The sequence below is a fragment of the Euprymna scolopes genome, chromosome 23, assembly GCF_053919585.1.
Source record: "Euprymna scolopes isolate OS-2025 chromosome 23, ASM5391958v1, whole genome shotgun sequence".
Classification (NCBI taxonomy): Eukaryota; Metazoa; Mollusca; class Cephalopoda; order Sepiida; family Sepiolidae; genus Euprymna; species Euprymna scolopes.
In genome coordinates, this window is record NC_136504.1 from 72,776,245 (window position 1) to 72,790,168 (window position 13,924).

The following is a 13,924-nucleotide window of genomic DNA, read 5'->3' on the forward strand; positions in this document are numbered from 1 at the left end:
TGTAAAATTTTTTTTTTTTTTTTAATTGTTACAAATTACGATGCTTTATTCATATAAAAAAGCAAAAATAAATTCTTGCGTTTTTTTTATTTACTACTGAAAACCATAACTTTAGTAAAGGTATTTTTTGTTTAAACAAAATACATTTCCACCCAGATTTAAATAAAAATAATTACTTCATTATATTCCGCGATCATTATTTGATAAATGCTGAACATTTCATTAAAATTGGTTAATTTCCTGATTTTTGGTGAATTTTTAAATAAAAAGAGGGGTCAGAATGTTTATATATTTTGAGCATCGGCATTCATTTTGCCTATATCTAGTATCCAGCAAAATCTAAACATTTTGATATGTTTTTTTAAGTTAAATTTGTAAATTTCTATTTTTAATGGCTAATAAAACTAAACGTGAATTCAAGGAAATAATAAATATTTTGTTGCAGCTAGCCAAGATAATATTGAGTACTCGATTTATTGCCAAAGTTTTGGTGATGAATATCGAGGTTTCTTTTAGAAGGTATTTTCTGACAGTAGTGTTATATACTGTTTCACATCAAGTTCTGCTGCAGTCTTTAGAATCATCTGAATGTGGCAATAGTTTTTTTTTAATATTGTAAAGTTTCACTTAGTAGATATCCCAGTGTTGTACACGAAGGAAGACTTGGATTGAGTATAGTGCGTAAGTGATTTGACTGCATGCAACATGACTTTTTGATCGGACTGCATAGTGAGCTGGTGTCAGACATTAGTTGGTGTTGCCTACCTCAGAGTCTGGAACACTCACAACACTTTAAATACCAAAAACTAAATGTTGACAATGATGATGAGAGATTGAGTTTATTTCTTTCTGAGTTCATTTAAATCTAGAACTAAGTATCCAAGAGAGGGTTTTATTGCATGGTATCATAGATATATTTGAAAGTAGGATTTTTTTTTTTTTTTTTTTTAAATCGATTCCATGTAAAACGGTTTTATTTTCTCGTTTCTTCTTGGGTTGGAAATAGTCCTAGGTGAGATAGGTTTAATGCAATATTGTAGAAATAGTTTTTACAAATCTAAGTTGTATTGATGAGTCATGAGCTTTGGCTTATCAGCTCTCTACATTGGGGATGTAGTTCTTAAGATATCCGGTAGGTGTTACAATCCTTCTTGTGTTTTGTTCTTTGAGGTTTCTACCTGATCATATATACTCAATTCTTGTACAGATTTTAGAGATAAATCTTTATAACCAGATACATTCTAAAACTATATTATCCTGAATGCTTGGATAAGTATATTTCATTTTGATTAATGGGGGGGGGTACATTATGGTACATAAAATAAAAGAAAACAACTTTTTATTTTCTTATTTATAATTTGAAAATTATAGAAATTTAAAAAATAAGAATGAAATGGTAATATTTGGTTCACGGACAGGAGCAGGATTATATGTAGGTTTATTTCTGACTAAATTTTAACCCGTTTTTCATCCAATAAGTCTTATAAAACTGAATTGAAATGAGAATAAAAAAGGTTATCTGGTTAAAAACATGCAAACTAGAAAAAAAAAGTTGATTGCTGATTGATTTGTAGTGAAGATGCATCAAATCACAAGTTGACATCAAGAATCATTTTCTTTTAAAATGCTCATGTTTGAAACATGAAATTATTTCACCTATATATGTTAAACAGCCAAAATCCATTTCAAGACGTTCTAAACTGCACCTTGACATCATATCGACATGTGCGAAAACGCTTAGTAAAATGTTTCAATTTTACTTTACGTAAACATCAGTGGATTAATGTTTTTACCAATTGCTTGACGATAGGCTTCTATTGCAGCAGTAATGTTTTTCATTTCCATATATTCATGCCCGATAAGTGTCCAAGCTGATAAATAATGAGGATTGAGTTTGAGGGCTCTTTGGAAATATAACAAAGCCTTTTCATGTTGTGATCGCAAAGAATAATAATTAGCTGAAAAAAAAATAAAAAAAGAAAAAAATGTTATAATCTGTTATAAGCATTTTTAAAAGGAAAGAAAATGTAATATCTGAAAGATTTTAAAGAAATTTGTATTGTAATTGTTTAGTTTAATTCTGATTAGAAATAATTAACAAAATCACATCTACACATTTATGATTCAAATTAGTTTTTCATAAGTAAAAATCCAACAAAAAAAGAAAGAATTATAAATGAAATACAATGAAATCTACAAAATAAAAAAGTTTTCAAAGTTTAATTTTTATAATGGAAAATCATATTTTTTTTGTTTTAAATCTCAAATGAAATGTGGCAAAATTAGAAATGAATCATTCCTATAAAATATGTTATTGATTGGTTTTTGATTATTCAGACAATTATTTTCATTTTGGTTGTTATTTCCAGAACATTTCACCGAGTTGTAATCTCATTCTTCAAACTAGAGAATCTTTATACTAAATACAGAATTTTAAATGGAATTGTTCCCATTTCATTAGCCATAATAGGGTAGAAATATTAATTATTATGTTATTCTTAGTTATCACTTGAATCTTCAAACTCCAGAAAACTAACACTTAGAACTGATTGTTAACCAGTACCTTTATCCATGTTACACAACAGGTTTGAAATTTTACACATGTTCCCAGTTGGAAACAATTCACTTAAAGAAAAGCAAAGGTTACTGTGATGGGCATGTGTGAAATCACCTGAGAACAGTATGTATAGGTTTTCACCAAACAACCCTTTAAAAGTGGGAATACATTTATCCAAGAACTACATAAAGATAACACCCGCCATTTGACAGTAACTTTAATGGTTGCTCTTGTAATAGCATCATTATTCCAGACCTTGTTGGGCTATATCAACGTTACCGGTCGAGTCTTTGTCAGACTGTATAGATGTTACAATTAGAGTCCTTGTTGCCCATATCGAGGATACAATTAGGCTTTGTTGAGCTGTATCGACGTTAGAGCCCAACAAACATGTCGGGCTCTATAGATGTTACTGCTAGAGTGCTTGTTGAGACATAAATAAATGTTACTGTTAGAACCTATGCTGGGTCGTATCGACATTACTGTTAGAGTCCATGTTGGGTGTACAACAACAGATGTTACTGTTAGAGGTCTTATTTGAACAGTATTGATATTACTGTTAAAGGTCTTATTTGAACAGTATTGATATTACTGTTAGAGTTCTTGTTGAGTTGTATCTGTTAGTTCATTAGTATATTCCACAATAAACACGTGTTACTGTAAGCTATGACTAGCAAAGACCATATGTGGGGGTAACCCCACATATCTGACCTTGGTCAATGTAGAGGCAACCCTTCATACCAAAAGTGCTTGTCCAGCTCCAATTTCCCACCTCTCGGGCCCCCCCCTTTTCCCTCCCCCCTCCCTCTCTCTCCACATTAAAAAACGGCCTTGTGTCTAATTTGCTCAGTGGGGAAGCAAATAAATAAATACTGTTGGCCGGACGCCATATTGAATATCCACTCAAGACAAGGGGCATAACTAAATATATAGGAAAAAGCCACCAAGTTCGATAACTCCAACTTTAACATTGCTGGTGTCTTCTGGTATCAAGTGTAAGTCAAAGTTCCAACAAAAAGAAGAAAAAAAAGACCCAAAGAAAACGGGTTATTAACGCAAGTCTCTTAGAATTTCAGAAGCTCCCATCTTTGTCAAACAGTCTGCTTGATCCATTCAATTTGGATTTCTTCCTTTACCAACATTCCCTTTACTCTGGTGTGGTCTTGCCAAAGTTTTGGGTAAAGAGGGTGAATGTACTTTGTGCAACTTGGGTCGTCTGAAAATTTCTTGCAGCATGGCAGCTATCAATACACCTGCAGCAGTAACTTCACTGAGTGCAAGAGTCTCGGACATCAATGGACTTTTTGTTACTCAGTCAAGTTTTTTTGATGACCAGCATATAGGAGCCAATCTATTCAAACAAAGATGATAAATCCACCCTACGAGGAACCATACTCCAAGTTGGCATAGGTAGCATCAGAATAACGAACCACACTCAAATCTGAAGGATTTCTCAGCTGTGGAAAGGATATGGAACCTGTCTTTGATTTAAGCTTTAATAGTGACTTGTTGGCTTCAAAAAGTAACTTCACTTTAGGAGATTTTCTGGTATTACTCATCCTACACACATCAAATGAAACATCAGGTTGAGTCTGGATAAATACCCACATTATTCGACCTGTTAATTGTTGAAGAACAATTGCTAAGAATGTCAAGTATTGTTAAGGAGATTAGTGAAAGTTACAATCTGTCAGTACAAACAATATATTTCCAAAGGATTAATTAATAATGTTATGACTTGAGATTTTGAATCTTCTCTCTACACATTTCTTGCACTGTATATCTCTACTATGCAAGTTTGAACCTGAAAAGGACTGATAAAACTGAACAATTTCATAGTTAAGAATTTTTATTTGCAAGTTTACTGTATTAATGATAAGTAAAAATATTAACAAAGATTTTATTATATCAACTTGATAGAAAATTAAAAAAAATTATAATTACATAAAATTATGATTGTATAAAATTATAATTACATAAAATTATAATTACATGAAATTTTGATTGTATAAAATTATAATTACATAAAATTACGATTGTATAAAATTATAATTACATAAAATTACGATTGTATAAAATTATAATTACATAAAATTACGATTGTATAAAATTATAATTACATAAAATTACGATTGTATAAAATTATAATTACATAAAATTACGATTGTATAAAATTATAATTACATAAAATTACGATTGTATAAAATTATAATTACATAAAATTACGATTGTATAAAATTATAATTACATAAAATTACGATTGTATAAAATTATAATTACATAAAATTACGATTGTATAAAATTATAATTACATAAAATTACGATTGTATAAAATTATAATTACATAAAATTACGATTGTATAAAATTATAATTACATAAAATTACGATTGTATAAAATTATAATTACATAAAATTACGATTGTATAAAATTATAATTACATAAAATTACGATTGTATAAAATTATAATTACATAAAATTACGATTGTATAAAATTATAATTACATAAAATTACGATTGTATAAAATTATAATTACATAAAATTACGATTATATAAAATTATAATTACATAAAATTACGATTGTATAAAATTATAATTGTATAAAATTATAATTACATAAAATTACGATTGTATAAAATTATAATTACATAAAGTTACGATTGTATAAAATTATAATTACATAAAATGATTGTATAAAATTATAATTACATAAAATTATGATTGTATAAAATTATAATTACATAAAATTATGATTACATGAAATTTTCCACTTTTTTTAATAAGTGGAAAAATCTTGTTTTTATGGATTTGCAAGCAACACTTGTTTTATTTGGTAAGTTATCCAGAACCATAATGATGTGACGTGTATAACGCCATGTGTCCCCCATCGACAACATTGCCAACTCAATGGTATATCACGTTGCAAAAATGCTGAGGTGAAATAAAGGATATCCACCTGCCAATTCTTAACGGCGGCTTTTAACATTACAAGACGCATAGCTTCATGGTTGCAGGTTGGTGAGTCTGTTTTTAGGGTGTGTGAATTTTCTTCATAGCAATGTTCTACAAGCTAAACCTTCGTTATGTTTTTGTTATCTATAACTTTCTTTATTATCACCCATCTTGTTGATATGCAGTTTTGACTTATGTTGAAGACACATTCATAAACTTCATGAGTTTTCATGTTTTTTATTTCTTTCTCCTTTGCATCAATCATATCTTTTGCTTGTTCTTGTTCAGGTGTCAAGAAAACAACATGTTCTTCATGATTTCCTTCTGTTACTTGGGGAAGTTTTTGCCACTGATCAACCTTATCCCAGTTGATACACACTGGACATTCATTTTCTGCAGCTTGTTCTATATTCCACCAATGGCCATAATTTCCAGTTGATTTTGGTTGTGTACTCATAATCTTTCCTTTTTTTTCCACTCCTTGCTTCCAATAATTTTATATTCCAATATTTTCCCTTTACTTGGCATTGTAGTATTTTTGTCTTTCAGTTCCTTTCTGTTACTATTGGAATTTTCATCATGTTGATTTTCAACTTCCTCTTCCAAGATTTCATTCATCTCATTCAAGGGAATTGCATTTTCTTTATTCTTTCCCCATCCAAGGTCCTTGTTTGTCTTCATCAAGTGACATGGATGCATCCTGTAGAATGCTCCTCCATGTCGGATCAATACACATCGACCATCTTTACCAAAAACTTTGGCATGACCATGCCATTCCTTTATTGTTTTGTCTTCTATAGTAAACGCTGTTCCTTGTCACAAATTGTTCATCCGCATAATGTCTTAAATTAAATCGCAGTACTCTCTGAATTTTTTCATTTGATTCAGCCTCCATGAACCTTTTTCCCACATAACATAAGGCATTTAAATATATTCTAACCATATCACTGGTTGTTGAAACATCCAATGCAGGTAACTGGTCTATCAAAACTGACGGCGTATTTATGTTGGATCCAAAAACAAGCTCATTTGGGTTATGACCAGAATGATTCTGAAGAGAATTTTTGGCACTAACAGCCCAAGCCAAAGCTATTTCTGGTTCACATTTCTCATCTTTCAATGTTTTCTCCATTGCTTCAGCCAATATTAGATTGTGATGTTCCAGTGCCATTACTGAATGGACTGTCAGCGGCTATAGAGCAGATTTCAATATTCAGTTTTTTATTCATCTTTCTGTAACCATCGTTATTAAATTCTCCCTCATTATCACTCAAGAAGCATTTGGGAACTTCAAAGTATGCTATCCACATTAAAAATTTGATGCAAATAATTTCTTCACTCTGCTTGGTTTTAATAAGCCTGGCAGCAGAGTACCTAGTCGATGCATCAATTAGGTGTAAAATTTAGCATTGGTTATGTCTGAATTCTTTTAAGGCCATACATCGTGTCATTAAACCGGTTTCCAAGAGTCAATCCCACCACCGGATGAAGAGGGGAGGGATTCTAAGCCTGGACACATATCACAGACACCCTTAACAAGAGCCAGAATTCCTTATGAAAGGCCCTACTGCCTCTCGTCAATGATACAAATTTCTCTTTTGGTGCATGAGCAAACCGTTTATTTCTCAGCCTTCATTCTTTTCTCCACTCTAGAGCAATGTAACACAAAATTTGATGACTTTTCAGCCTACAAAAGCATATTTGTCAATGAAAGACTATCTACAAGTTGTCTTGTGCAATTTTATATATCTGCCTAAAATCTTACAGCTGTCACTTAAAATCTAGTATCATGCCAGCAGTTTTCATTGATTTGACTTCGTAACAAGGGTAAATCATTTTTGATAATGCTATATAATGTATGCTCTGACACCTTTTACGCCTCTTATAGTTACCAGAAATTTAACTGCTTTAATTGCCTTTATCACTAAAACAAAATGTCCTATTGGATTTAAAACTTTTCACTAACCACTTATTTCAGTCATTTAATGTACCAAGAAATACATCAAACCAAAGTTCTCCAGTAACAGTTTTAGAACAGGCAGAATCCAACATTGCCATACCCAGTGTTTCTTTTACAAGATTGGACATTTTTATATTAGAATCGTTTATCAATGTTTGATAACATGACTCGGAATTAATCAATGAGAGGTTTACATGGTTTGAATCCACAACAGTGTTAATATTTCTAGGACTAAAACCAAGTCAAGTCTCTGGCAAAATGCCTAATGGTACCACATTTGAAACAATGCATTGTCCTACTTTGTCTGTCCATTGGATTTATTTTGTTTCCTCAATAGAATTTTTGTTCCCTTTTTTTCTTCTGTTCCGATTGAAATTTAATTTCAAGAAATACATGATGATCTTAAATGGAAGAGGTACATCAAATCTGTTATTAAGGCCGCTGGAAAAATGGTGGGATCCTTCTATCGATCCAGTAGATATCTCACTGCTGATGTAATTCTCTATCTATTGTGACATGCCCGTACGAAAAAGGTAAACAAACCCGTCGAAACAGCACATTGACAAGATAACGAGAGAGAGAGAGAGAGAAAGAAAGAACGTAGAAAAAGAATATCAGCAGAAGCAAAGGGGAAGTGAGGGAAAGAGAGAAGGAAGGAACAAAGATAGCAGAAATATCAGCAGGGGCAAGGGCGAAGGGAGATAATTGAGGTGGCAAAAAGTTTCAGTTGCCGCGAAGATTTAAAATGGTGTGGACGCAACTCGCCGCGTGGGGTGTAAGAAAAAAGGATTACCGAATTAATTCCATCAAGACTTAAAAAAAAAGGAAAAGGAGAAGAATATGAGTTTGGAAGAATCTAAGGTAAATACAGATATCTTTTCTTGTAATGCGGAAGGCAATACGAAAAGGGCGAAGAAAGAACTTTTCATTTTATAAAAATAATAAAAAAAAGATCGAATGTTTTGAAGAAGTGATAAAACAAAAAAAAATCAAATTCAAACTTAATGTATGAATAATTGTTTTATTATTTCAGCATATAAATATATTGAACTGGCACATATAGTAACGTGCAATATGACTTTTCATTTTATAATAAAAAAAACAAAAAAACAAGAGAAATCTTCCTCTCCTTATTTTTTCTATATTGGATAATAAAAAAATCGTGTGTGATGCACCCGTGGTTTGGAATTAAAATATAATCCGCTGTTTGGTTTTTTTTTGTTGTTTGCCGTATGTAAAATATCACACAACGGAATTTATAATTCCGCATAACCTCAGCGCGCTTTGGATTCTAGTCGAGACAAGCCAACAAAAATAAATATATTCGATTCTCTATTGTTGTTGACCTCGACGGCGAAGGGAGAACCATAGCTTAGCGCATTCGTTGATCAGTCCTTTCCCGAGACTCGTATGTATTAATTATATACATACCCAACAGCGAATGTCACACTATATAAGAGCCAAGTACGTCGAAGGATGGAATACTGTTGCCACATCTGGGCAGGAGCTGCTAGAAAGGACTTGTCCTGCCTTGATAGAGTTCAAAATAGACTTCATAGTCTCGTAGGAGATATCCTTTTCTCTTCCCTGCAACCTCTATCTCACAGAAGAGATGTTGCGAGTTTGTCTCTGCTGTATCGTTATTTTCATGGAAAGTGTTCGACTGAGCCTCAGTCTATGCCCCCCCCCTCGCCAAACTTTCACAAGAAACACTCATCTAGCTGAAAACACTATCAATAATTTCCCCCACTCGTTATTTGTGCCTAAACCTAAACGTAGATTCCATGAACAAAGCTTCTTTCTTAGAACTGCATGCTTATGGAATTGTCTTCCGTTTTCCTGCTTTCCAGTTGACTACAATATGGTTGTCTTCAAGTCTAACGTAAACAAGTTCTTGATGAGCTGTCCCACTTGTTAACAAATTTACCGAATTTCCATTACTAACGATTACTACATTGTCCAATTTATACTGTACATTCTTTAACCCTTATCCTCGAGTAGCCTCTTGGCCTTGATAAGTGGTGATGCCTATGTAAAAAAAAAAAAAAAAAAAATTTCTTCCTTTATAACGCAAACTGTTTTGCATTCCAATGAAGAAATATCAAAAAACACTTTTTTTAAAAATATCCTTCATTGTTAAACTTCCACATGCTGTCCTCACTAATTTTTTGTTTTCCTCCGATACATTTGCTGCATTTAAAACAAAAAGTGTTTGGACTGGCAGAGAATTTTATATTTACATAATTTCTGGTACAAGAATTCATAACACACCAAAAAGTCGTTTATGTTTATTCTAGTAGCGCTTTTGTAAAAGTAAAATTCCTTGAATGACATATGTGCCATTGTGTTTTTGTCCCTTAAATAGATCTCGTTCAAACTTGTCCATAATTATTTGTCAGTTCAGCTGATATCTGTGATGTCTAAGTATCAAACACATTCTCGTAAATACTGCTGGGCCCTGTTTTTCTTTAGATAAATTCATGAAAATAGATCTCATACTTATGTCTTGTTTCCATTCAATGTACATTTCTTCATTCTGCAAAATAGGTGGCTGTTTCGTACATGATGCCATCATTCTTTCAATAGTGTTTCAACATAAGTTGAACAGATATAATATCTGTCATACAAAAGAATCTGCTCTACTACCAATGTTAGTTCACTTAGTATTTCTCTCACAACGTAGGATAAACATGTGTTACTGTAACTGGACGCCATATGAAATATCCACTCAAGACAAGGGACATAAAATATATAGAAGGCCACGAAGTTCAATAATTCCAACTAAAACAGTATCTACGCGTCATTCTACCAATCCAAAAGGTAGATCACTCGACACAATCCCTTACCTGTAAAAGAGCCAAATGACACATCCTAAAATGAAGTATTGTCCACACATCTGTGCTATGCTATCTTACCTTGACAAAGTTTAAATCTAACTTTGAAACCTAGTAGTAGATGCCCTTTTCTCCTCCTGCAACCTCTTTCCCACAGAAGAGACGTTGCGATCCTGTCTCTGCTCTATTGTTATTTTCATGACAAGTGCTTATCTGAGCTCCAATCTATGGTCTCCACCTTGCCAAACTTTCACAAAAAACACTCATCTAGGTACAACCCTTATCAACAATTTCCCACACTTTCTGTGTCAAGATCTAAACGCAAAATCCATGAATAAAGCTTCTTTCCTAAAACTGCTCGCTTGTGTAACTGTTTTGCTGACCTGTTTTCCAGCTGACTACAACATGGTTGTCTTCAAGTTCAATGTAAACAAGTTCTTGATGAGCTGCCCCTTTAAATAATCAAATTCTATCCATTTTCCACCATTAACGATTACTGTATATTTATTATCATTTTATCATTGAATAGCCTTCAGGCTTTGATAAGTGGTAACTCCCTTCTAAAAAAAGTCAAAAACTTGTTTCAATTACATCAGCTGAAATGTTAAAATAACAAACAAGATGAGAACAGTAGTCCATAATAATACAAATTATTAATCCTCATCTAAAAAATTCCAAAACAAAGTTCATTTATATTCAAGTTAAAAACTCTTCTTCCTTCACTCGTCTTGATTATTCGTGCAATCCATAATTATAAAAGAGTAATTTACGTGAAGAAATGATTACAAATTATCTTCAAAAGTTGATTCAATTAAAATGTATCCATTTTTCTTGTTAACATCCAAATCAGATGTTAAAGTCATGTTTGGATTCATTCATCCATTTTATTTGTTTATGAATGAAATTACAAAAAAGAACGGAAAAAAAGTTCATGAAATAAAGCAAATTAATGTCTAGAGGGTTACGTTAAACAAGGCAGGATCTGTTCTCGACTGAAGAATAGTAGACAATATACTGTCAGCCGTCTTTTTGACTTGTTATGTACTTGGATGATCATTTGGAAATGCTGGCTGTCATATGTAAAATGTGATCCTAGTGCCTTTGCAAGACCAGGACTAGTAGCAATATGCAGATTCAAACTAAACAGGCAGTCCTGGACTGCTTGTTGCGATCCACACCTACCAGATACTGGCTGGTGGTAATTGAATTCAGATTCAGAATAGAATATACAAACTCAATAATTTGATATTTGTTAAACATATGAAACAATTATTCATTTCAAACTCAAATCAACAAATAAACACATTCTTCTGAACTCACCTATAACGCAACAAGTTTCGACTCGATATTTATCAATTTCACAAACATTGTGAGCCAAATAAGCCAATTCCATTCGGTTTTCCTGAAAGCAGAAAAAAATATTTACATAATAATAATAATTTAATAATTAATTAAACAGCAATAGTGTTTAAAAATAATAAATATATATGAACACCATTTCTGCTTTAAAAAAGCAAAACAAATTTTTATATTTAACAATTAGCTTTGCTTTTTTACTGATTAAAAAAATATTTTTTTAGTTAATATTTTAATCATTTGCTTTATTTAAAAGTAAATATAATGAAATTACTTTCAATGTAAACTTATATCCTACTTATTTTGTTTTTTAATAAAATTTGAATGTAAATAAAATCTTAAAACTTTTCTCTTTATAAATGTATAATTCTCTTTCTGCCACCATTAATTTGTTTTTTGCGATTTCAAATTAAGTCACTATTTTTGGTGACAAGTTATTTTTCGTGTGAAAAAAGTTGTGGTTTTTTTAATTAGCTAGTAGTATGTTTCATGTATCGGTGCTTATGAAAATAGCCCCATTTTATAGCAAAAGAATTATTTGTGAATATGATTGACTTAAAAACGTTTTTTCTCAAGGAAAATTCAAGTTTAAAACTTCATTGAATGAAGAAGAAAAGGAATTCAATTTGAAAAGTTCAAAATAAAAAAAAATTTGCACCTTTTTAAAGAATATCCCATTTCTAATAAGAAGTGTGATCTTTTCTTTCTTTCTTCCTTTTTTGTATTCTCTTTCCTTTCTTATTCTCTCTTTTTGTTCTTATTCTCTTTTCTACTTTTTGAATTAATATTCTGAAACCAAAAAAACTTTGCTCTACTGTAGATTCAAATGATCTAATCATTTGAAACAGAATTTAATTTTTATTAAATTATTCAATAAATAAAAATGTTTATTCTTTTAAAAAGAAGGGCTTATGGTACCACCAACTGTAAGTTCGGTGATGGTTTTGAGTCAGATTAGAGCGAGTTTCTTTTTTATTTAAATTTTTTAAACCCGAAATTAGCAACCAGCTTCCAAAAACAATCAAACACTCTCTTGAAAGATACTTTTAATCTATCGTTAAAGTTAACGATAAATTCATAGATGATAAATCTTACAATAAATATTGACACGTGAAACTTACTCGGGTAGATAGAAAATTAAAGGTTTACATAATATACTCAGCAAGTTTCTCATTGTCATTAAGAACCAGCTGCATGGCATTTTGGAAGAAATATGAATGAGGAGACAAGAGCTACCCTCTAATGAATCTGTCAAGTGAACATGCCTTTGGAGACTGACATTTACAAACAAAACAACATGCATCATTACACAATCATTCAAGATCAAGTATGCTCAGGCACAACGGGACAGAAGAAATATCATCAACTGAATGCCAGTTCATTCTTAGTATCTTAAGAAACCATGTAAAGTATGTTCGACAAGAAGTTCTTGCAAAGAGGAAAAAATACAAAATAAAAGGCAAAAGAAGGATAAAAAAGGTCAAACTGCTGCTAATAAATAATCATCTACTCTGTTATCAAGCAGTGATCTTGTAAAGCCCATTAAAGATATACAACTGATTTCAAAAAGTGTCTTGTAAGATCTGAAAAACCAAAGTTTGAAGATCAACACCAGTGGAATTCGAGTTCAGTTGGAAGCTACTCTTAGTGCTTATCTGACAAAAAATAAAACAAGATAATATTCACCTCTATAAAAGAAAGAAAAATGTCACTCAGTGAATCTACTGAATATTTAAATAATTTCAGCAGTTGTGATGAAGAACCATCTTGGAATATTTTACTTACCACAATCAAGAATGAAAGGTTGCTGTATATTATGACACTATTGGCCAAATTATTGATGCTATATCTCAATTCAATGTAGTAATCAAATTCTTAACCCCAACCAAAGGCAGAAATAATTATTTCTGATGACTTTTGTCACATTGCACAGATGGAATCAACATGTGTATTTTGATGGGGTATTAATTTGATAAGCACTTTAATAAACATACTAAATTTAATGTAATGCCATTCCAAGTGAATGTTCAATATCTGGTCATTATAGCAGATGTCTATAAAAAAAAACTTCTCAATCCAAATCACAAAGCAGAAGAACTGTAGAAGGACAATTACATCTGCATAAATTCATTTACTACAAAATGACATTATACATATTGTGAGGATGTTTCACTTGTTTTAAGCCTGCATTTTTAGTTTTATTCCATGAAAATTGGATACTAGATCAAATATCATGCAAGATGTCAAATTTATGAATTTTCATGA

General features: G+C 31.5%; 1 protein-coding gene across 2 annotated transcripts in view; it reads right to left on the reverse strand.

The window, feature by feature from the left end:
- LOC145246000 (cell division cycle protein 23 homolog) overlaps positions 1–13,924 on the reverse strand; it is a 78,112-nt gene that overhangs the window by 20,404 nt on the left and 43,784 nt on the right. For both annotated transcript variants that reach the window (XM_080107797.1, XM_080107798.1), the window contains 2 exons: positions 11,624–11,705; positions 1,794–1,958 (listed from right to left, as the gene is read on the reverse strand). In XM_080107797.1, the coding sequence (XP_079963923.1) occupies positions 1,794–1,958; positions 11,624–11,705 (247 nt within the window). The remainder of the gene's footprint in view (positions 1–1,793; positions 1,959–11,623; positions 11,706–13,924) is intronic.